General features: G+C 41.7%; 1 protein-coding gene across 1 annotated transcript in view; it reads left to right on the forward strand.

Moving 5' to 3' along the window:
- LRRK2 (leucine rich repeat kinase 2) overlaps positions 1 to 24,645 on the forward strand; it is a 163,363-nt gene that overhangs the window by 108,079 nt on the left and 30,639 nt on the right. The window contains exons 33-39 of the mRNA XM_038765259.1: positions 2,853 to 2,941; positions 8,338 to 8,525; positions 12,617 to 12,771; positions 14,051 to 14,197; positions 14,317 to 14,508; positions 15,876 to 16,022; positions 21,223 to 21,323. Coding sequence (XP_038621187.1) covers positions 2,853 to 2,941; positions 8,338 to 8,525; positions 12,617 to 12,771; positions 14,051 to 14,197; positions 14,317 to 14,508; positions 15,876 to 16,022; positions 21,223 to 21,323 — 1,019 coding nt within the window. The remainder of the gene's footprint in view (positions 1 to 2,852; positions 2,942 to 8,337; positions 8,526 to 12,616; positions 12,772 to 14,050; positions 14,198 to 14,316; positions 14,509 to 15,875; positions 16,023 to 21,222; positions 21,324 to 24,645) is intronic.

Raw genomic sequence — 24,645 nt, forward strand, 5'->3', positions numbered from 1 at the left:
GGCACTATTCTAAGTGCTGGGGTGAATACAAGCCAGTTGGGTTGGACACAGTCCCTGTCCCATGTGGGGCTCACAGTCTCAATCCCCATTTTGCAGATAAGGTAACTGAGGCCCAGAGAAGTGAAGTGACTTGCCCAAGGTCACTCAGCAGACCAGTGGCAGAGCAGAGATTAGAACCCATGACCTTATGACTCCTGGGCCCGTGCCCTGTCCGCTATGCCATGCTGCTTCTCCAACTGGTCATTCAGTCAGTGCTGTTTATTGAGAGCTTGCTGTGTGCAGAGCACTGTACTAAGCACTTGGGTGAGTATAGTATCAGTCAGTCAATTGTATTTACTGAGCGTTTACTGTGTGCAGAGCACTGTACTGAACACTTGGGAGAGTACAATATAACAATAGAGACACATTTCCTGCTCACAGCGAGCTTACAGTCTAGAGGAGGAGACAGGCATTAATATAAATTAATAAAGTTACAGATATGTATGTAAGTGCTGTAGGTCTGAGAGGAGGGATGAATACAGGGAGCAAGTCAAGGTGACGCAGAAGGGAGGGGTAGAAGAGAAAAGGAGGGCTTAATCAAGGAAGGCCTCTTAGCGGAGATGTGCCTTGAATAAGGCTTTGAAGGTGGGGAGAGTAATTGTCGGATATGGAGAGGGAGGCCGTTCCAGGCCAAAGGCAGGATGTGGGCGAGGGTCGGCAGTGAAATAGAGATTGAGGTACAGTATAATGCAGTTGATAGGCACAGTCCCTACCCTCACGGAGCTTACAGTCTCCTCGTCAACCTCAGTATATACTCGTGTCCGCTGCCACGGCCCAACCTCATCATCTGTGTCTGGGCTGGCGGGCCAGGCAGCTATAGCTGAATTTGTCACTGCCGTTCCCTGAGCAGCCGCAGCAGCCAACAGAGTGGCCCCTCTGGGCCTAGGAGGATGTTTCTCCCACGAATGGTGCATTTCTTGATGCTTCCGATTCTCCATCCCAGCACCTGTTCACTCGAAGCCCTGTTGACCATGACAGCAGAAGCCACAGCAAGCCGTCACCAACCCCTCTGGGGCAAAAATTCTGTACTACCGCCCTGGCCTAGAGTTGAACCCTTAGAGAAGCAGCGTGGCCTAGTGGATAGAGCACGGGTCTGAGAGTCAGGAAGACCTGGGTTCTAATCCCAGCTCTACCGCTTGACTGCTGTGTGACCTTGGACAAGTTACTTCGCTTCTCTTGCTAAGATCTGCCTTTTCCTCTCCATCCATACCGCTACCCTGCTCATTCAAGCTCTCATCCTATCCCGTCTGGACTACTGCATCAGTCTTCTCTCTGATCTCCCATCCTCCTGTCTCTCTCCACTTCAATCCATACTTCATGCTGCTGCCCAGATTGTCTTTGTCCAAAAACGCTCTGGGCATGTTAGTCCCCTCCTCAAAAATCTCCAGTGGCTACCAATCAATCTGCGCATCAGGCAGAAACTCCTCACCCTGGGCTTCAAGGCTGTCCATCACCTCGCCTCCTCCTACCTCATCTCCCTTCTCTCCTTCTCCAGCCCAGCCCGCACCCTCCGCTCCTCTGCCGCTAATCTCCTCACCGGGCCTCGTTCTCGCCTGTCCCGCCATCGACCCCCGGCCCACGTCATCCCCCGGGCCTGGAATGCCCTCCCTCTGCCCATCCGCCAAGCTAGCTCTCTTCCTCCCTTCAAGGCCCTACTGAGAGCTCACCTCCTCCAGGAGGCCTTCCCAGACTGAGCCCCTTCCTTCCTCTCCCCCTCGTCCCCCTCTCCATCCCCCCATCTTACCTCCTTCCCTTCCCCACAGCACCTGTATATATGTATATATGTTTGTACATATTTATTACTCTATTTTACTTGTGCATGTCTATTCTATTTATTTTATTTTGTTAGTATGTTTGGTTTTGTTCTCTGTCTCCCCCTTTTAGACTGTGAGCCCACTGTTGGGTAGGGACTGTCTCTATATGTTGCCAATTTGTACTTCCCAAGCACTTAGTACAGTGCTCTGCACATAGTAAGCACTCAATAAATACGATTGATTGATTGATTCTCTGCGCCTCAGTTCTGTTATCTGTAAAATGGGGATTAAAACCGTGAGCCCTATGAGGGACAGGGACTGTATCCAACTTGATTATCTTTTATCTACCCCAGCACTTATAACAGTGACTGGCACATAGTAAGCTCTTAACACATTCCACAATTATTATTATCATCATCATCATTATTCTTTAGAGAACCTCGCTGTAAGTCTGTTGAGAGGCAAGATAAAAGCTCCGAACCACAGCTCTTCCTCCCAAGATCTTCGATGCTGATTTCTCGTTCACCTTTCTGGAGCTCCGGTGCTGTTTCTTGTTTGGAATGGTTGCCTTGGAAAGCCATGGGACTCCCGTTCGGCCTTCCTCATGTCCTTTGGGACTGGCTCAGCTATTGTTTGATGCCCCAAGTGTCAACATAGACAGCTACCCCACCGTGAACCCAGAAGTGGGAACGTGGCACATACTGTGCCATTTCCCCTGGGGGAACTCAAATCGGACACATCCACTGTTCTAGGTGCCAATTATTAGTGTAAAACATTCTTTGACCGGTAAAATAACAGTAGTGCAATATCTCAGGGCTTGTAGTAAAAGATGTTGAGTAAATGCCAATCACAACATTGTAAGATTTCCCCCCTCTAATTGTGCTTTAGGAAACATAAAAAAAGGACTTCTGTTTTGTTCTGCAGCAATATAGTGGATTGATTTGCTAGTACCGTTTATGGAGTTTTTCTATAGTTTATGGCTACTGTGTGGTAATTTTGAAGTATTGTAATAACACCTTGTGGGGCAGGTGTACAAAGCGTTATGTTTTTGTTTTGCAGGTGTGTTACTACATTTTCAGGATCCAGCATTGCAGTTAAGCGATCTGTATTTCGTGGAACCTAGATGGCTATGCAAAATCATGGCACAGGTAAAGTGTCTTAGAGCACACTTATAAAGTCTGGGTTTAATCGTTGGTTGCCTGAGTGCTAATCAGATATGAGCTATAGGTTAGACCTTAGCACCTTTCAATCAATCAGTTATATTTATTGAGCTCTTATTATGTGCTGGGCACTGTACTGAGCACTTGGGAGAGTACAATATAACAGACACATTCCCTGCCCACAATGAGCTTATAGTCCAGAGAGCATGTGTTCCAGCTCTGTTTCACTGTACTTTCCCAAGCACTTAATGCGCTGTTCTGCACACAGTAAGTGTCCGATAAATACCAATTGATTGATTGAAATTTAAATATTGAATGAAGCGAGTCAGTTAAAAGCAAAGGAAGAGGATGGATTTCTCCTAATATGGATTCATGATAAGTCTAGTAGGTGAACTTCCAGAAAATCCTTCAAGGAAGGGGAATTTTTGAGGTTTGTTTGGAAAAAGCAAATTGATGCATTAAGCTGGAAATTAAACTGCTCTAGTTTAACTTTAAATGATCAAAAATTCATCATAGGTGATGTAGAAAAAGAAACATATGGCTATCCTGAAGTTTGTTTGTGGAGTAGGTGAGACTAGGATGAAATGCAACTTAATATGAGTAGTATTTTACTTCTCTGTTTTTATGAAAGCACTTGAAAAGTATCTGGTGTATTGGAATTAGCCTTTTAGTAATATGGGATTGAACAGAGGCGGGTGTGTCTTGTGATCTTTATATTGGGGCCATTAAGTTCATATGCTCCCATCATATTTGACTAACTGTAGACCCTATCCTAGGAAGCTATCCTAGTTGCTGCTAAGAATGTCAACTTGAAAGTATGTGAGCCCCAGAAAGCGTGGTATGCCTGTGCTGTCCATTCTGATCTGATTGCTCTTTGGTTTCCGAGAGCAATTCTAGCGGTAGACTGTAGTGGCCCCAAACAATCTGGGCTCTTCCAACCTCAGAAATCATCAATCAGTGGTATTTATTGGGCACCTACTGTGTGCAGAACACTGTACTAAATGCTGGGGAGAGTAAAAAAATGAAAGTTTGGTAGGGAACATATGTACTCCCAATACCCTTACATTCATTCATTCAATTATATTTATTGAGTGCATACTGTGTGCAAAGCACTGTACTCAACACTTGGGAGAGTACAATATAACAATCAACAGACACATTCCATGCCCACAACAGGTTTACAGCCTAGAGGGAGAGAGATACATTAATATAAATAAATAAATTACATATATGTACATAAATGCTGTGGGGCTGGGTGGCGGGGATGAATAAAGTCAGGGTGATATAGAAGGGAGTGGGAGAAGAGGACAGGAGGGCCTAGTTAGAGAAGGCCTTTTGGAGGAGATATGCCTTCAATAAGGGTTTTAGGGGGGAAGAGTAGTTGTCTCTGTCGTGCATTATCCTAACCATTAAGGACAGCCAAGAGCGCCGACTGATAGTTCCCAAGTTCTATTTTCATTGGACTATTCCAACAGTTCCCTGGTCCTTTGTGGCAGAATTCCCCAAATGCCGAACTTCAGGCCTAGGAGCAATATGCATATTTGTTGATTTTAATGTGCGCTTCTTGCTCTGGAATCTCACTTATTGTATTTAGTTCTCATTTTTGACAGAATAGCAAACACTTCGGCATTTTGTGCGGAACATATTCATGTAAATTTTAGTGAAAATGATGCTATGCCTAAAGATTTTGTCAGATTCAAAATTATTTTGAAAGCTTCATATTCTGAAATGCCAGTAGAATGACCATTCATTCATTCATTCAATCATATTTTTTTTATGGCATTTGTTAAGCACTTACTTGAGCGCTTACTGTGTAATACCATGCGCAAAGCCATACTTTTAAAACTGGCATTTGCGTTTTCTATTGATGCACCAAGCTATCTACCCTTTTTGAATGAAGCTTTTAGGAGTGGCTTGAGAGATATAGACACAGGAAAGCTGACTCCCGTCCATCCAGAAAACCAATGAGGTGCTCAGTTTTAAATGGAAAACAACACTGAGTTGAGGACAATTCATTCATTTATTCAGTCTTATTTATTGAGGGCTTATTGTGGGCAGAGCACTGTACTAAGCACTTGGAAAGTACAATTCGGCAACAGATAGAGACAATCCCTTACCCAACAACGGGCTCACAGTCCACTGTCTCAGAAGGAGGAGACAGACAACAAAACAAAACAAGTAGACAGGCGTCATTACCATCAAAATAGATAAATAGAATTATAGATATAATACAATCACAATTTCATGGTATATAGCTCTAATGAGCTCGGGTTAAAGCACTGCAAGGGATTGGGGTCATCAAACCTATTAAAGCAGGACATTTAGACTGTGAGCCCACTGTTGGGTAGGGACTGTCTCTATGTGATGCCAATTTGTACTTCCCAAGCGCTTAGTACAGTGCTCTGCACATAGTAAGCGCTCAATAAATACGATTGATTGATTGATTGATTTTAAGGGACAAATCTATCGGCTCATTCATTTGCTATGTGTGAGAAGGCCTGTGTAGAGAACTAAAGTGTGAAAAATAATTAAATGGCAGCCAGAAACCCAGTACAAAAAATAAACATCTGTGCAAAACCCACAGAGGAATTAGGGAAATATTTTTTTAAAAAAACTTGTGAGAGAAGGATACTATGTAGCCACACAAATTCAAGTTAGGCTGGAAAGCTTCTAAAATGAAAAGCAAAAAATTGATATGCATCAAGGAGATCGTCATATGTAGCCACACAAATTCAAGTTAGGCTGGAAAGCTTCTAAAATGAAAAGCAAAAAATTGACATGCATCAAGGAGATCGTCATTAAATCATCAAGTACATGGCATTCAAAGCACATTTTATGTTTTGGTATTCATTTAAGCTTTAAAAGGCCAGCCTACGACCTAGTTTTAGGTAGCATTCCTCGTGGGCAGGGAATGTGTCTTGTATCCGTCAGTGGTATTTATTGAGCGCTTACTGTGTGCAGAGCACGGTACTAACCACGTGGGAGAGAACAGTACAGCAGAGTTGATAGATAACTTCCCTGCCCACTAAAAGCTTACAGTATAGAGGGGGAGACTGACATTAATATAGATTAATAGTTTAAAGCCTATAACTTATAGATACGTATATAAGTGCTGTGGGGCTGAGGGTGAAGCAAATGCCAAATGCCCAAATGTCAGAGACCCCATTGCGTAGGTTGCACAGATGGGAGAGGGAGCCGGGGAAAAGAAAAGGCCTCTTGGAGGAGTATTCAGTCACATTTGAGCGCTTACTGTGTGCAGACCACTGTACTAAGCACTTGGAAAGTACAGTTCAGCAACAGCTAGAGACAGTCCCTACCCAACAATGGGCTCTCCCAAGCATTTAATAAGGTTCACTGAAGCCAGTGCGTGCTTCATACTGTTACTACTGCTCACTTTTTTGTTTGACTGCAGGGTAGAAATAGAATTAAGATCTCAGAACAGGTAACATGGCCTATTAATGATAATAATAAAAGTAATAATTGTGGTATTTTAGACTGTGAGCCCACTGTTGGGTAGGGACTGTCTCTATATGTTGCCAACTTGTACTTCCCAAGTGCTTAGTACAGTGCTCTGCACACAGTAAGCGCTCAATAAATACGATTGATGATGATGATGATGATTTAAGCACTTACTCTGTGCCAAGCAGTGTACTAAGCAATGGGGTGGATACAAGCAAATCAGGTTGGACACAGTCCCTGTCCCACGTGAGGCTCACAGTCTCAATCCAAGCAGTGTGGCTTTGTGGAAAGAGCTCAGGCTTTGGAGTCAGTGGTCATGGGTTCAAATCCCGGCTCCTCCAATTGTCAGCTGTGTGACTTCGGGCAAGTCACTTCACTGTGCCTCAGTTACCTCATCTGTAAAATGGGGATTGACTGGGACCGCCCCCCGTGGGACAACCTGATCACCTTGTAACCTCTCCAGCGCTTAGAACTGTACTTTGCACATAGTGCTTAATAAACGCCATCATTATTATTATTTTACAGATGAGGTAACGGAGGCACCGAGAAGTAAAGTGACTTATCTGAGGTCACACAACAGACGTTTAGTGGAGCCGGAATTAGAATCCATGACCTTCTAACTCCCAGGCCCACGCTCTCTATCCACTGTGCCTGAAAGAGCAGGGGTCTAGGAATCAACGGACCTCATTCTGCCATTTCTGTGCTGTGTGAACTTGGACAAGTCACTTAACTTCTCTGTGCCTGTGTTTCCTCATCCGTAACGGGAATTACGTCATAGTCCCTCCTCCTTAGACTCTGAACCCTTAGACTTTTGGGATCGGGATTGTGTCCAACCTGCTTATCATGTCTACCCCAGTGCTCAGTACAGTGCTTGGCATATAATAAGCACTTAATAGATACAACAATTAATTCTATGGGAAAGTTCCAGAGCACATATTTTTAAAAGACTGAGGCTGCGATATTACTGGGGAGGTAATAATTCTGCACGGTGAAGAGAGTAAAAATTGTTCCAGTTCTTGCTTCTCACACTGCTGACTTCTTAATCCTCCCCACTTGGCCAAACTTCCTCTGCATTTATTTCTGACAGTCTACAGGTCTGCATTTCTTCAAAGCCTTGCTGAAGGCACAAGGCCTTCAGGAGACCTTCCCCTATTAATTTCTAATTTCCCCAATTTGCAACCCTTCCCAACTGCCACTTGGTCACCTGTGTACCATCTAATTACTTACATTTTCTCTAGTATCACTTGTGTACGTAGCCTACATGTCTATCATTATCAGTTCTAACTCATTCCTCCTTTCCTTCTCCCTCCTATGTATAATTTATTTTAGTGACTATTTCCTCTGCTGGATTGCAAACCTCTAGTACGATTGTATTCTCCCAAAGACTTAGTATAGTACCCTGTACACAGTAAATACTACTAATTGAGCATCTTACACAATAATTGTAATAATTCCTTAGATTGATATGGTATGTACTGAAAAGAGCACAAAAATCTGCTATGGCTTACTTGGAGTTGTCATAACACAAAGTGATAATGGTATAGTCTTAGTATACTTGTGGGGGATCTGAAACCTTTTACTCCCATTACAACCTTTTATAAAAGGGAAAAAGACATTTAGGTTTGTGCCTTTAGAGAACTGAAAATCAATAGCCTGAGGAATAATTTACCAGTTTTGCCAATACCACCAAGATGTGAACTAGAAGAACGTGAATTTGGAATGGATAAGAGTACATCTGGTAGCAGCATAGAAAATGATAGGTATCTAAACCGCTTCACCATGCCTAGGGCAGCTGAGTGGTACAATTTAATGATGATTATGACCATTTTCCCTGCTTGATAGGATATAACATGCTGTTGTCAGAGATATTCAGAAGATACATTCTAGTTCTAGTAATTGCTGAGCAGGGATCTTTTTCATTTCAGATTTTGACAGTGAAAGTGGAAGGCTTCTCTAAATATCCCAAGGGAATTATTCAGCGTTCAGATGTGGAAAAGTTCCTTTCAAAGAAGAGCAGATTTCCCAAGAACTACATGTCACAGTATTTTAAACTCTTGGAAAAGTTCCAAATTGCCTTGCCAATAGGAGAAGAACATCTACTTGTTCCAAGCAGGTAAATAAAATAAAACTAAATATGCTCCAGTACTGTGAAAAGGCACTGTAACAAACCACTCACAAAAAAAGGCTAAACAGATTAAGTATCGACACATCCAATCATCTAAAGTTTAAGCAACATTCAACATTCCAAGAGTCAAGCAAATCAACCATCAAACATAATCCTTAAATCATAATTACAATTTTTTTTCCCCAACCATAACCCTGATTTTCATGATCATAAACACATTTCTATATATTGATTGCATTTGGTTCTAATCCCGGCTCCGCCACTTGTCAGCTGTGACTTTGGGCAAGTCACTTAACTTCTCTGTATCTGTTACCTCATCTGTAAATGAGGATTAAGACTGTGAGCCCCACGTGCGACAACCTGATTACCTTGTATCTGCCCCAGCGCTTAGAACAGTGTTTGGCACATAATAAGCTCTTAATGAATACCATCATTATTATTTAGTGCATAAAGCATGAGCCTGTGAGACATAGGACTTGGGTTTTAAAGCTGACATTCTGTCATTTGTTTCCTGTGTGACCTTAGGCAAGTCACTTAATTTCTCGGTGCCTTGGTTTCCCTCAGTTGTAAAATGGAGATTAAAAGCCCGTTTTCCCTCATACTTAGACTGTCCCCATGTGGGGCAGGACTGTGTCTGACCTAATTAGCTTGCACCTACTCTAGTGTTTAGATCAGTGCTTGACACATAGTAAGTTCTTGATAAATAGCATTAGAAAAATAAAATTGTTAAGGACTTGGTGCAAAACACCATACTAAACCCTGGAAAAAGGACAAGGGTGACACTTCAGACATCGTCCATGGCCCAAGCGAGGCTTTCAAAACTAAAATCGGGAAGAATTTAAAGAAACAGCATGGCCCATTGGATACAATATAGGCCTGAGAGGATTCCCTAGGTCCAATACCAATTCTACCACTTGTCTAATATATGACCTTGATTAGGTCATTTAACCTGTGTCTGTGCATTTTCCTCATCTATAAAAATGGGGATGAGATACCAGTTCTTAAACTTTTAGTCTCATGCGGGATGGGAACTTTGATCCGCTTATATTGGGTCTACAACTAGTGCTAAGTACAGTATTTGGCACGTGGTAAACACTTAGTAAATGCTTAAAGGCCACAGTAATTCACTGGTGACAGGTCTTATCTGGTCCATTATTATGGCTGAAGGAACAGTTTTCAGGCTCCTCCTCTATATGGCTTTTCCACATTCAACAGCCCCAGCTTTCCCAAAACTTTAACATTTTTTGCTTGTGTTCTGCCATTGTTTGTTCAGCCAGTCTTGTACTGAAGGACAAGGCTTCTCCCTGACAATAGCGGGGATCAGAAATGCAGCCCATGCTTCTTAGCTAACATCTAGTCCTGATTTAGCTCTCTCTAGACAATTGCCCAGTGTGGCCAGTGTTGTGTCATACCCTTTCCTGTATCCAACTGAAATAGCCTTGTTCCAGCCAGCAAAAGGCAATCAATCAGTCAATCAGTGGTATTTATTGAGCGCTTACTCTGTGCAGTCCACTGTTCGAAGCTCTTTGGAGAGTACAATACAACAGAATTAGCAGAAACATTCACTGCCCAAAATGACTGTGCAGTCTAGAGGGAGATAGGAATCTGCTAATCCCGAAGGAAGTGTTGGCCAAACCTGGAGTGATAACAATGATAATAATAATAATGGTATTTGTTAAGTGCTTACTATGTGCTAAGCGCTGGGAGAGATACAAGGTTATCAGGTTGTCCCATGTGGGGCTAACAGTCTCAATCCCCATTTTCCAGATGAGGTCACTGAGGCCCAGAGAAGTGAAATGACTTGTCCAAAGTCACACAGCTGACAAGTGGCGGAGCTGGGATTAGAACCCCTGATCTCTGACTCTCAAGCCTTGGTTCTTTCCACTGAGCCACACAAATATAGGATTTGTTTCAAGGGATTGAGAGAAGGAACACTGCTGTAAACTTGTTCACTCATGCAGTCGTATTTATTGAGCACTTACTGTGTGCAGAGCACTGTACTAAGTGGTTGGAAAGTACAAATCAGCAACATATAGAGATGGTCCCTACCCAACAATGGGCTCACAGTCTAGAAGGGGGAGGCAGACAACAAAAAAAGTAGACAGCTATCGATACCATCAGAATAGATAAATAGAATTATAGCTCTATACAAATCATTGATAAAATAGAGTAATAAATATATACAAATATACACAAGTGCTGTGGGGAGGGGAAGTGGGGAGGGCAGAGAGGGGGAATGGAGGCAATGGGGAGGGAGGGGAAGAAGGAGCAGAGGAAAAGGGGGCTCAGTCTGGAGGAGGTGAGCTCTCAGGAGGGCTTTGAAGGGAGGAAGAGAGCTAGTTTGGCGGTTGTGTGGAGGGAGGGCATTCCAGGCCAGAGGTAGGATGTGGGCCAGGGGTCGACAAGACAAGTGGTGGAGCCTGGATTAGAACCCACGACCTTTTGACTCCCAAGCCTGTGCTTATCCACTGTGCCGTGCCCCTTTCAGGTCTGCAAAGCCATCGGATTCTAACCCAAACCCATTTTTAGGGGCTCAGGGCCTGGGGGCTGGATAAATCTATGTAAATCTGCGGACCAACCAAGTTCCTACACTAACTGTAACCTTACTAGGTTTTTTTAGAAATTGATTTCTGCCGATCAGTGGACTCAGATTTTTGCATTAACAAGATTTCTGTTGAGGCCACTACTATGTGAAAAGGCATACTATGTGGCAAGGAGGGTGAAAATTCTAACACTACTATGTTAGTAGCCTTAACAGAAATCTTGTTAATGCAAAAATCTGAGTCCATTGATTGGCAGAAATCAATTTCTAAAAAAACCTAGTAAGGTGACAGTTAGTGTGAGCCCACTGTTGGGTAGGGACCGGCTCTATATGTTGCCAACTTGTACTTCCCAAGTGCTTAGTACAGTGCTTTGCACACAGTAAGCGCTCAATAAATACGATTGAATGAATGAATGAACATAGCTTGTAAAATGACTTGAGAAATAGTAGGAGTTGGAAAATAGATGGTCCAGTAGAGTGTTTTGACAGATTTTCAGTAACATTTTTAGAGTTAGGTGCCCAATAAGTACTATTGATTTATTGACTGTTCAAAACCATGTAAATTCTAACAATAGGTCTTATATTAATAAATAAAAGTATATAGGGTTTGTGAATATAAAGGGAGGTTCATAGAGAGAGGTGGCTTTTAGATCTAGTCCACCGAGGGTTTTGCAGATTCTGGGATCCGTCTGATTTTGTGAGCTAGGGGAATAGCTGTTGGAATTCCTGTAGCCATTAAGGGCATCCATATACATCTGGTTCTCCTGCAATGCAGGCATCACAGTCTTACCAAACTCCACATTACATAAAACTCGAGCAGTATTCCCCCCCCACCCGCCGTTTTCACATCACATTTATTCCCACAACCATTTCTTCTGACACCATCATATACTCTACCCAAACAGGCTCACACTGTCTGGCAAATTAATTCATTCAATCATATATTTTGAGCGCTTACTGTGTGCAGAGCACCATACTAAGCACTTGGGAAGTACAAATTGGCACATATAGATGGTCCCTACCCAACAACGGGCTCATAGTCTAGAAGGGGGAGACAGGCAACAAAACAAAAGTAGACAGGTGTCAATGCCATCAGAATAAATCGAATTACAGCTATAAATGTATCATTAATAAAATAGAGTAGTAAATATGTACAAATAAAATAGAGTAATAAATATGTACAAATATATACAAATGTTACCTGCTGTCTTAGCAACATCCCAGTGGAAGTGCAGAATTGAGTGTGAACAGAAATTATCTTTAAAAATCACTCACTGTAAAGTACTTCAGAGCAAAATTTGTCTAAAGTCATGTTTTAATAAAATTAAATTAAAATAGCCTTCCATGAAGCATTTTGCCTATATTTAAAAAGTTCTTTTAAATAGCTTTGCAGTGTTAAAATCGGCTCTGGAGATAAAATTAATTTAGTGTGAAAATGAACAAACTGTCAGAAGTTGCATATTTTTTGTGTCTAATCAGAATTAGAGTGTGCCATATTTTCCTGTCAAGTTTTAATGAAATTTCCTTTTCTCCTCAGCTTATCTGATCATAGACCTGTGATAGAGCTTCCTCACTGTGAAAATTCTGAAATCATTGTTAGACTGTATGAAATGCCATATTTTCCAATGGGATTTTGGTCCAGACTGATCAATAGGTTACTCGAAATTTCTCCTTATATGCTTTCAGGACGAGGTATGTATTCAAGGATGACACATCACAACTACATTTTAACTATTTAAAGTGCTTTCAGGTACACTTTTGGGGAGTTTAGAGGAATGGGAAGAAAGAAGTGACAAGTGATATGGATAGATTTCTAATGAGGTAAAGATCCAAGTGCAGAAGCGACGTAGAAGGAAGAGTGAAAAATGAGGGCTTGGTTAAGGAAAGCCTCTTGGAGATGTGATGCAAGGAGGGTGAATAATAATAATAATAACAAGAGTATATAAAGGGGGAAGGAATTCCAGGCTAGGAGGATGTGGGCCGTCTCTATATGTTGCCGACTTGTACTTCCCAAGTGCTTAGTACAGTGCTCTGCACACAGTAAGTGCTCAATAAATACGATTGAATGAATGAATGAAGGTGCTAAGCATTGTTCTAAGTGCTGGGGGGATACAAGGTAATCAGTTTGTCCCACATGGGGCCCACAGTCTTCATCCCCATTTTACAGATGAGGTAACTGAGGCACAGAGAAGTTAAGTGACTTGCCCAAAGTCACACAGCTGACAAGCGGCAGAGGAGAAATTAGAACCCATACCTCTGACTTCCAAGCCCGTGCTCTTTCCACTGAGCCATGCTGCTTCTCTTCACTTCTGTGTGGCTTAGTTACCTCATCTGTAAAATGGGGTTAGAGGCTGTGAGCCCCACATGGGACAAGGGACTGTGTCCAATCCGATTTGCTTATATCCACCGCAGTGCTTAGTACAGTGCTCACAATACTTATATCCATATACTTATCCTTGGTTGTCTTCCCAACCTGTAATTTATTTTAATGTCTGCTTCCCCAGCTAGGTTGTAAGATCTTGAGGGCAGGGATCTGTCTGCTAATGCTGTCGTATTCTCTGAAAAACATAGTCTGCACACAGTAAGCATTCAAATGCCATTGGTTGATTGGATAATTACTGATTTAATGTGGGCAAAGTAGTGTGCCAGTAATACCAGGACAGCTAAATACATTATATTTAGGAAAAAAAGTAGTAAATTGAAGAACATTCATATTGTACATTAAATTCATTTTTTTATTATTTTAATACGATATCTACTGTTTGTACATTTTAAGGTTCTTGAATAAATATTTTGGAACTGGATTATCATTTCAGGTATTAAAACGATGTGCAGCATATGAAACATTTGCAGCAGAACATTTGTCCTTTTGGATCCACTTGTGTTTGGAACATTGTGTGCAGTTGGAAATTTAGTTAGTTCATACTGAGCTCTTGACTGTGACCTTTCTATTTTTTTTTTCCTTCCTTAGAACGAGTTCTTCGTCCAAATAGAATGTATTGGAGACAGGGTATTTACTTAAATTGGTCTCCTGAAGCCTACTGTCTGGTGGAGTCTGCAATATTAGACAACAGCCCAGAAAGTTTCTTGAAAATTACTGCTCCTTCTTGCAGAAAAGGTAAATGCAAACATTCACTGGCTTTGGGGAAAGACTTTGCTTTGGTTTGTTTTAGTCTAGATCTACTGCTCTTAGGGAGGAAACCACAGTCGTAATGTATTCTTTTTGGAATTGCCCAGGTTGTATTCTTTTGGGACAAGTTGTGGATCACATTGATTCACTCATGGAAGAATGGTTTCCAGGTTTACTAGAGATAGATGTCTGTGGTGAAGGAGAAACACTCCTGAAGAAATGGGCTTTGTATAGTTTTAACGATGGTGAAGAACATCAAAAAATATTACTTGATGATCTGATGAAGAAAGCTGAAGAAGGTATATAGTTTGGCATCACTGTATATTAATAGTTTACAGCTGTGAACCCCAATGGTGGATACTTTTTCATTTAACATTTAACCTGTTTTGAGGAAAATGCTAACAGTACTGAACAAGTGAAGTAGAAGATTTCAAAGCCCCTAAGACCTTATGAGAAATGTAATAATTATAATAATAATAATGGTATTTGTTAAGTGCTTACTATGTGCCAAACACTGTTCTGAGCACTGAATTTAGGTGGATGAGTCAAAAATGCCAAACCTTATGAAAAATTCTGTCTGGGAAAATGATAGATGACAACATGGTATAGAACTGTCAGCTTTTGAGGCCATTACAGGCAGAGTTAGAAATGGGTTCAGTATTGACTTTCCAAGAGAAGTGAGTTTTGACAATAACCAAATAGCTTATTGAATTAGAAAGATTGGTCTATATTAAAAAAAATCCATAGATGTTACCCTGACAAAAATCGAGGAAAACAACAGGATTAGGTTTGGAAAAAGAGAAATTGGGGAATGAGGGGAAAGGGAAAAGTTAAGATAGGATATCGGGAAAAGTTTTTGAAATATGCGAGAGAGTAGCAGTGAAAGAAAAGGAGATGGAAAGAGGGAAGAATTAGGGCATTAGAAAAGTTTGCACGTTGAAGAAAGAAGTCAAATAACTTCCAGAATAAAATAAAAGCTCAGGGAAGTCCACTGACATGCAATTCAGATCTTCTTCAGTGGTGGATAAGGGGCGGAAGAGGATTGGGGAGAAGGGTGGCTTAGTGGAAAGAGCACGGGTTTGGGAATCAGAGGGCATGTGTTCTAATCCTGACTCCACCACTTGTCGTGTGAACTTGGGCAAGTCACTTAACTTCTCTGGGCTTCAGTTACCTCATCTGTAAAATGGGGATTAAGACTGTGAGCCCCACATAGGACAACCTGATTACCTTGTATCTACCCCAGCTTTTAGAACACTGCTTGGCACATAATAAGTGCTTAACAAATACCATCATTATTGTTATAGTTATTATTATTATTACTATTAAGGGAATTATAAATACTGGCCATTTTCCCACCCAGTCTGGAAGATGGTATCAGTTTGAACAGGGTGGTCCAGACAGGAACCAGAAATGCACTGATATTTTTTCCTAAATTGTTAAATTTATCCTGCCACTTTTTCCTCCAGGAGTTTTTCTTTAATCCTCTTTTATCACATGTCCCTGCTATGCCAAGTCAATGTTACATGTGATATTTATGTCAGTATAATCTACCTAGCGTTTACTATTGAGCAAATACTATTCTAAGCTCTTAATACATGGTAATGCTGCTTATCATTTTTATTTGCTGCTTAACCTTCTTTCTCAAAACATTTTTCTTCCAATACAGGGGACCTCTTAGTAAATCCAGATCAACCAAGATTCACCATTCCAATAGCCCAGATTGCTCCTGATTTAATTTTGGCTGACTTGCCTAGAAACATCATGTTAAACAATGATGAGCTGGAGTTTGACCAGGCACCCGAATTTCTTCTGGGTAAATACTGTGCCAGCTTTTAACGCATAAGGATGTTAAAGCAGTTATATCTTCACATTGTTGTTTTCCCATTATTATACTGCTTAGACTTTGATTTCGTAAATAACTGTCTCCAGTGTTGCCCATGTTCATGGCATTTTAGTGTTTCTCTCTCACCATCTGCCCCACTTCTTATTTTCTTCCCTTTTATCATGGTTCCCACCCCCAACATATTTCTTCTTTTTCTGTTTGAGCCCTGTTCTCAACTGCCCTGTTCTCCCCTGTCCTTCTTGGCATCACTGTCATTGTTCTATTCTGGTTCTTCTCTTATCCACGTGGCTGCTCCTTACTGTCTTTTGCCAGCTTCTCCCACCCCCTAACTATGGAAGTCCCTCAAGGATCAATTCTGTGTCCCCTTCTATTCTCCATCTGCACCCACTCCCTTGGAGAACTCATTCACTCTCACAGCTCCAGTTCATTCATTCATTCATTCAATCGTATTTATTGAGCGCTTACTGTGTGCAGAGCACTGTACTAAGCGCTTGGGAAGTACAAGTTGGCAACATATAGAGACACAACAAAGCACTCAATCAATACAATTCATTCATTCAATCATATTTATTGAGCGTTTACTGTATGCAGAGCACTTTACTAAGCGCTTGGGAAGTACAAGTCGGCAACATATAGAGACAGTCCCTACCCAACAGTGGGCTCACAGTCTAGAAGGGGGAGACAGAGAACAAAACAAAACATACTAACAAAATAGAATATGTACAAGTAAAATAAATAAATACATAGAGTAATAAATATGTACAAACAAATATACATATGTACAGGTGCTGTGGGGGAGGGAAGGAGGTAAGACAGGGGGATGGAGAGGAGGAGGAGGGGGAGAGGAAGGAGGGGGCTCAGTCTGGGAAGGCCTCCTGGAGGAGGTGAGCTCTCAGTAGGGCCTTGAGTTATCACTTCCACACTGATGATTTCCAAATCTACCTCTCCAACCCCAACCTATCGCCTTCTATGCAATCTAGCATTTCCTCCTGCCTTCAGGATATCTCCACTTGGATGGCACCTCAAATTAAGCATGTCCAAAATGAAACTCCCCTGTCCTCCACCTGCTTTTCCCAGCGCTGTAGACCACACCGTTCATGTATTCATTCATTCGGTCGAATTTATTGAGTGCTTATTGTATGAGGAGCACTGTACTAAGCACTTGGAAAGTCCAATTAGGCAGCAGATAGAGACAATCCCTATCTGACAACGGGCTCACAGTCTAGAAGGGACACCACTATCCTCCCTTGGCATTATCCTCGAATCATCTCTCTCATTCAGTCCACTTATTCAATTTGTCACCAAATCCTGCTGGTCCTGCTTTGACATCACCAGAATCTGCCTTTTCAATCAATCAGTCAATCAATCAATCGTATTTATTGAGCGCTTACTGTGTGCAGAGCACTGTACTAAGCACTTGGGAAGTACAAGCTGGCAACATATAGAGACAGTCCCTACCCAACAGTGGGCTCACAGTCTAGAAGGGGGAGACAGAGAAAAAAACCAAACATACTAACAAAATAAAATAAATATGTACAGAGTAATAAATATGTACAAACATATACATATATACGTATATACAGGTGCTGTGGGGAAGGGAAGGAGGTAAGATGCAGGGGATGGAGAGGGGGACAAACTCTATACAAACTGCTGCCTTACTGAACCAACCACTCACCCTTTTCTGCCTTGACTCCTGCATCAGCCTCCTGTTTCTCTCCATTCCAGTCCAAACTTCACTCTGCTGACTGGATCATTTTTATTAAAAAAATAGTTCAGTTTACATATTTCCACTCCTCAGAAACCTCCAGTGGTTGCTCATCCATCTCTGCATCCAACAGAAAATCCTTACCATCAGCTTTCAAGCATTCAAGTAGCGCATCCCCTCGCTGATTTCCCACTACAACCCAGCGCTCATGCTTCACTCCTCCAGTGCCAACCTACACTTACTGACGTCCATCTCATCTATCTTAACGCCAAGCCCTTGCCCACGTTCTCCTTTTGGCCTGTTCTCCTCCCCTTCACATAGGAAAGGTGATCTCTTTCCCCACCTTCAGAGCCTTATTTAAATCAAACCTTCTCCAAGAGGTCTTCCTCAACTAAGCCCTCATTTCCCCTCCTTCTCCATTCGGCGTCACCTATATACTTGAATCTGTGTCCTTTAAGCACTTGATAATTCACCTCTCCCACAGCCACATAACACTTACGTACATATCTGTAATTTATTTTGTCTGTCTCCTCTTGGACAGGTAAGCTCCTGTTGGGCATGGAATGTGTATATCATCATCAATCGTATTTATTGAGCGCTTACTGTGTGCAGAGCACTGTACAATATCAGTCTATTGTACTCTCCCAAGTGCTTAGTACAGTGCTTTGCACAGTAAGCACTCGATAAATACCATTGATTGATTAATATAAATCCATTTATTCCTCTCACTGTACTCTGACTATACCTTTATTTTCTTTAGTTGCGGTATTTATTAAGGATTTACTTTGTTCCAAGTTCTTTATTACGTGTCTGATGTCGATTCAAAGGTAACAATGGGGCTCACAATCTAGGTGAGGGTAGACAGACAGAAAATGGTAACAGTGGATTCCAACAACAAAGAGTAGCACTGTTTGCAAGCCAAGAGGACAAGGTCAAGAGAAGTTAAAGAATGGGTGCCCTCAGACATTTCACTGCTGCCAATTAGCCATTCTTTGTTACAAACCATTGCAGTCTCCTCATTATTCTAATAATAATAATAATAATAATAATAATAATATAACAGTGGCATTTATTAAGGACTTACTATGTGGAAAGCATAGTTCTAAGACCTGGGGTAGATACAGATTAATCAGGTTGGACACATGGGGCTCACAGTCTAGGAAGGAGAGAGACTAGGTATTCAATCCCCATTTTACAAATGGACAGACTGAGGCACTGAGAAGTTAAGTGACAACAAGTAATTGGCAAAGCTGCGATTAGAACTAGGTGCTCTGACTCCGAGGCCCGTGTCCTGTCCAGTAGGCCATGCTGATTCTCTAAAGAGTGTTAAGGTGTGTTGTGGGGCTGTAAGTTTGTTGTGGGCCGTGAGTGTATCTGTTTATTGTATACCGTATTCTCCCGAGCACTTAGTACAGTACTGTTCAGTCAATTCTCCCCCCTCTAGACTGTGAGGCCATTGTTGGGTAGGGACTGTCTCTATATGTTGCCCACTTGTACTTCCCAAGCGCTTAGTAAAGTGCTCTGCACTCAGTAAGCGCTCAATAAATACGATTGAATGAATGAATTGTATTGATTGAGTGCTTTGTTTGTGCAGAGCACTGAACTAAGTGACTGGGAGCATAAAATCAGTGCTTAGAACAGTGCATGGCACATAGTAAGCGCTTAACAAATACCATCATTATTATACAACAAGAACCAGACAAATTCCCTGCCCTAAACGAGCTTACAGTCCAGAGATACACAGTAAGTTCTCATTGACACTGACTGACTGAAGGAGACCCCGATACACGGAACCCACCATCTGCCAGGCAGGTAATGGTTCTCCCAGCACCACCAACACTGAGGGAAGCTGGGCTGAGTGACATTGCCTGAATCTGGAACCCCTGGCTTTGGGAGACCCTGAGCCGCATATTCAATGTCTAGGACCCGGCGTCCCCTGTCGAGACTCAGATTGGATTTGAGTGGAGAATATCTGGAAGTATGAAGCCCTTCTTAATACCAGTTAGATATCCAGGTTGGCTGAGAAAATTTGAAACACTCTGGGCACTGAGAGGTTCAGAGAAGCAGCGTGGCTCAGTGAAAAGAGCACGGGCTTTGGAGTCAGAGGTCATGGGTTCAAATTCCGGCTCCACCACTTGTCAGCTATGTGACTTCGGGCAAGTCACTTCACTTCTCTGTTCCTCAGTTCCCTCATCTGTAAAATGGGGATTAAGACTGTGAGGCCCCCATGGGACAACCTGATCACCTTGTAACTTCCCCAACACTTAGAACAGTGCTTTGCACGTAGTAGGTGCTTAATAAATGCCATTATTATTGTTATTATTATATAATCAGCCTGCCTCTTCATGGATGAGGTTTTATAATGGTCACTGTACAAATCAAACTAAAGCCTAGGAAATAATATACCTGAGGCTTTGCAGTGAACCATCAGAAGAGTTGCTTGCACCATGACCTTGGACAAGTCACTTAACTTGTCTGTGCCTCAGTTTCCTCAGCGGTAAAATAGGTATTAAAAGCAAGTTCTCCCTCCTACTCAGACTGTGAGCCCCATGAGGGACAGGGACTGCGTCTGATGTAATTAACTTGTATCTCACCCAGTGCTTAGAACAGGGTTTGACACATAATAAGCACTTAACAGTTAACATAGAATGGCATTAGCAATAGACTCCAGGAAATATCTGATCCAGTATTTCACTGATTAAGATTGCTGATGCTGTCACTTATCAGTATACAAACATATAAACTGAAAGGGATTAAAAGAAGTTTATTTTTTCAATTCAATTTCACTTTCCCAAATAACGGTCTATTACTGGTGAATGCTCAATCACTAATGTTTTTCTGATTTACTGCAAAAGTAAATCAGTTTCATTAAAGATATAGACATGTCCAAAAGAAGTCATTTAATTTCTCAATGTCTCAATTCCTTCTTCTGTAAAACAGGGATTCAGTAGCTGTACTCCTTCCCCTTTAGACTGTGGTCCCCAGGTGGGAAAAGCACTGTAGATATTTTGTATCTACCTTAGTGCTAAGAGTGTTTGACACATAGTATGCACTTAATGAGTACCAACATCATTAGTGAAATATTGTTCACATTGTGTGTAAACAGCTCTGGAAAATAATGTGATGTGTGTGTGGTTAACATGCCTTTGGAAGATGGAGTGATTGGGCAAGGTTTAAATAAAATATTACTTATGATTAGAATAAACATTAACAGACTCAAAAGTATTGCTTACAACTGCAGGTCGGTAATTGTAGAAATTCTCATGTTCTAATGGGCCTGTATTTAAAACAACTGTAAAAATAGTTTGCTTTCTTTGAAATAACAGATGGACTCCTTAAACAGATTTCCCTGGAACTGGGTATTTGGTTTTTCCACTTGATTCTCCAATGTACTTGCTTATATTGTAAATGGCATGTATTAGTGAATTTTGGAAGTTCACATATGGCATATCTTTTTAAAAACAGGAGATGGTGGCTTTGGCTCAGTTTACCGTGCGTCCTATGGAGGCGAAGAAGTGGCTGTAAAGATTTTTAACAAGCACACATCCCTCAGATTGTTAAGACAAGTAAGAATCGCTGCTCTTTGTCCTTCAAGCACTTCTGTATAATCACTTGGCAGTTTAAACATAAACTTTTCATTTGCTTGTTAATTTGTTGAATTGTAAGTTTTCTTTTACTTACGGTTGTATGTTTTCAGGAATGATTTCACAATAAATGATAGACATTCCTAAAATCAGTCAGGTTTACTGAGGGCTTACTGTGTGCAATGCACTGGAATAAGCACTTGGGAGAATATAATACAATGCAGTTGGTAGGTAGTTGTCAAGTGATGCGGCTTAGTGGAAAGAACAGGGGACTGGGAATCAGAAGATCTGGGTTCTAGTCTAGGCTTCAACACTTATTTGCTGCATAACCTAGGGCAAGTCATTTAACTTCTCTGTGCCTCAGTTCCCTCACCTGCTCCCTCCTATCTAGAGTATGAGTACCATGTGGGACCTGATTATCTTGTATCTACTCTAGCGCTTAATATGGTGCTTGGCATATATCAAATGCTTGAAAAATACCACAGTTATTATATGACTCCTGCCCTCAGGGGGCTGACAGTCTATGGGGTAAAATATCAAATGCTTGACAAATACCACAGTTATTATATGATTCCTGCCCTCAGGGGGCTGACAATCTATGGGGGAAAACAGACATTAAAATAAATTACTGGTAGGAGAAATGGAAGAGTACAAGGATGTCAGTGCTATGGGGATGGGATGAATATCACGTGCTTAAGAGGTGTTTCCCCCTCTAGACTGTAAGGTAGTTATGGGCAGGGAACATGTCTGTTAATTCTGTTGTATCGTACTCTCCCAAGCACTTAGTATAGTGTTCTGCACATAGTAAGCACTCAAGGAAATAATCGACTGGTTGATTAAGGGGTACATATCCAAGTGCATAGGTGATGCAGAAGGCAGAGCAAAGTGAAATGACATTCCCAAGGTCACACAGCAGATGAGTGGTGGAGCCAGGATTAGAATCCAGGTCTTCCTGATTCCCAAGCCTGTGCTCTATTCCCTAGGCCATGCTGCCTCTCATTCCCCAAAGGAATAGGAGTAGATGGAGAATAGAAGGGGACTCAGAACCAAACCTTGGGGGAATCCCACAGGTAGGGGGATCAAATTCAGGTCTACTTCAGTGGGGAAACTCATTCAGCCCTTCCAAATCTTTGAGACAGCATCAGGATCCACTGCATTCTCACTTTTCCTGAGGAACAGTCACAAAGAGCAGGGAATATGCCTAACAACTCCGTTTCATTTTATTCTCCCCAGTGCTTAGTACAGTGCTCTGCACACAATAAGCACTCAATGAATACCGTTGATTGATTAGAGACATGCAGATGATTACAAATCACTGATTCATTCAGTCATATTACATGCTTACTATGTGCAGAGCACTGTACTAAGCACTCGGGAAACTCTCTGCAGAGTTGATGAAGTGCTATGGGCTAAATCTGAAGAAAGCTGAAGCTGTTTATCAGCCTGTTTCTGGGAAATTGTACATATTCAAAGAGTATTGCTCTGACTTGCTCCCTTTGTTCACCCCCACCCCAGCCCCACAGCACTTCTGTGCGTATCTGTAATTTATTTATATCAATGTCTGTCTCCCTCTCTAGACTGTAAGATGGTTGTGGGCAGGGAATGTGTCTGTTTTATTGTTGTGTTGTATTCTACCAAGCACCTAGTACAGTGCTCTGCACACAGTAAGCACTCAATAAATACGATTGATTTTTTTCCTCAGAGACATGCAACGTAATACAGTTACGTCTCCATTTATCAGTGCCTCTGGTTCTCTAACTAGATTGTTGCAGCTATTCACCTCATGTCAGTCCAAAAACTATAACTTTAAAAAGTGAACTTCTTTAAAGCACCATTTTAGAGAAAAATTACTTAGAAACTTTGAAAAAACAGTCATCGCTAAGCCTATGAGGCACGCACATGAACTAATGGTCTAGTAGAGAGATAGTGGGAATTAGGCTTAATCCCCTATCTGTCACTTTGTAATTCTGGATTAGTCATTTACTTTCATGTCTCTGACTTGGTATCTTTAAAGAAAGATACCATACTTCCATCTCTCTTGCCCAGAGCAAAATTGTGGAAGCACACAGAAAGATTTTACAGAATGAAGAAGTGGTTTATCCTCCCAGCTAAGATCTTGTATATTTCACACCTTTGAGGGTTTACTGAAGTGTTCCTCGTGATCTTTTTTTTTAAGAGAAAATAAGGAATTTCCAAACTAGGGTTACATAACGTAGTAACATAACATGGTTATGTAAAATGGTTATGTAACATGGTTACGTGGTGTCTGTGGACCATTTGGTTGTAATCCAGGACTTTGGGTGTCCCCAGCATACCCTTCCTGAGTCAAGGCAATCCTACAGTCCCCCATGAATCAGATTAGGGTGGGCTTTGGGGACTTAGGGAACTGCATCAATTCAGAAATGCCTCCGGAGTTACTCCGACAGTGTGAGGATGGATGCATTAAAGTTAGCCTGATACATAAATCTCAAAGTATTTCTTAAGGAAATAATTTCAACAATAAAAAGCCGGGCCAATTAAACGCTCGAGGAAACCTACTTAAATGATGGCCTATGGGTTCAAAGCCGTTAGAGGTTAATTCAATTCATTGCATCATATTTATTGAGCACTTACTGTTTGCAGAGCACTGTACTAAGCACTTGGGAGAGTACAATATAGCAATAGACACATTCCCTGCGCACAATGAGCTTACAGTCTAGACATTAATATAAATAAATTATTGCAGATATAATAATAATAGCGTTGGTATTTGTTAAGCACTTACAATGTGCCAAGCATTTTTCCAAGCACTGGGGTAGATACGAGGTGATCAGGTTGTCCCACGTAGGGCTCAAAGTCTTCATCCCCATTTTAGAGATGAGGTAACTGAGGCACAGAAAAATTAAGTGACTTGCCCAAGGTCACAAAGCTGACAAGTGGCGGAGCCGGGAGTAGAAGCCGTGACCTCTGACTCCCAAGCCCGTGCTCATTCCAGTAAGCTATGCTGCTTCTACGTAAAATATGTGAGATACATAAGATATCTAAGTAAGATATGTCAAATAAAAATAAAATGCAGATAAAATATTACAGATATGTACATAAGTGCTGTGAGGCTGGGATGAGGGATGAATAGAGGGAGCAAGTCGGGGCAGTGCAGAAGGGAGAGGGAGATGATGAAAGGAGGGCTTAGTTAGGGAAAGCCTCTTGGAGGAGATCAGTAAGGCTTTGAAGGAGGAGAGCATAATTGTCTGTCAGATATGAGGAGGGAGAATGTTCCAGGCCAGAGGCAGGATGTGGGCGAGAGGTTGGCAATGAGATGGACGAG

Source organism: Tachyglossus aculeatus, chromosome 2 (genome assembly GCF_015852505.1).
Source record: "Tachyglossus aculeatus isolate mTacAcu1 chromosome 2, mTacAcu1.pri, whole genome shotgun sequence".
NCBI lineage: Eukaryota > Metazoa > Chordata > Mammalia > Monotremata > Tachyglossidae > Tachyglossus > Tachyglossus aculeatus.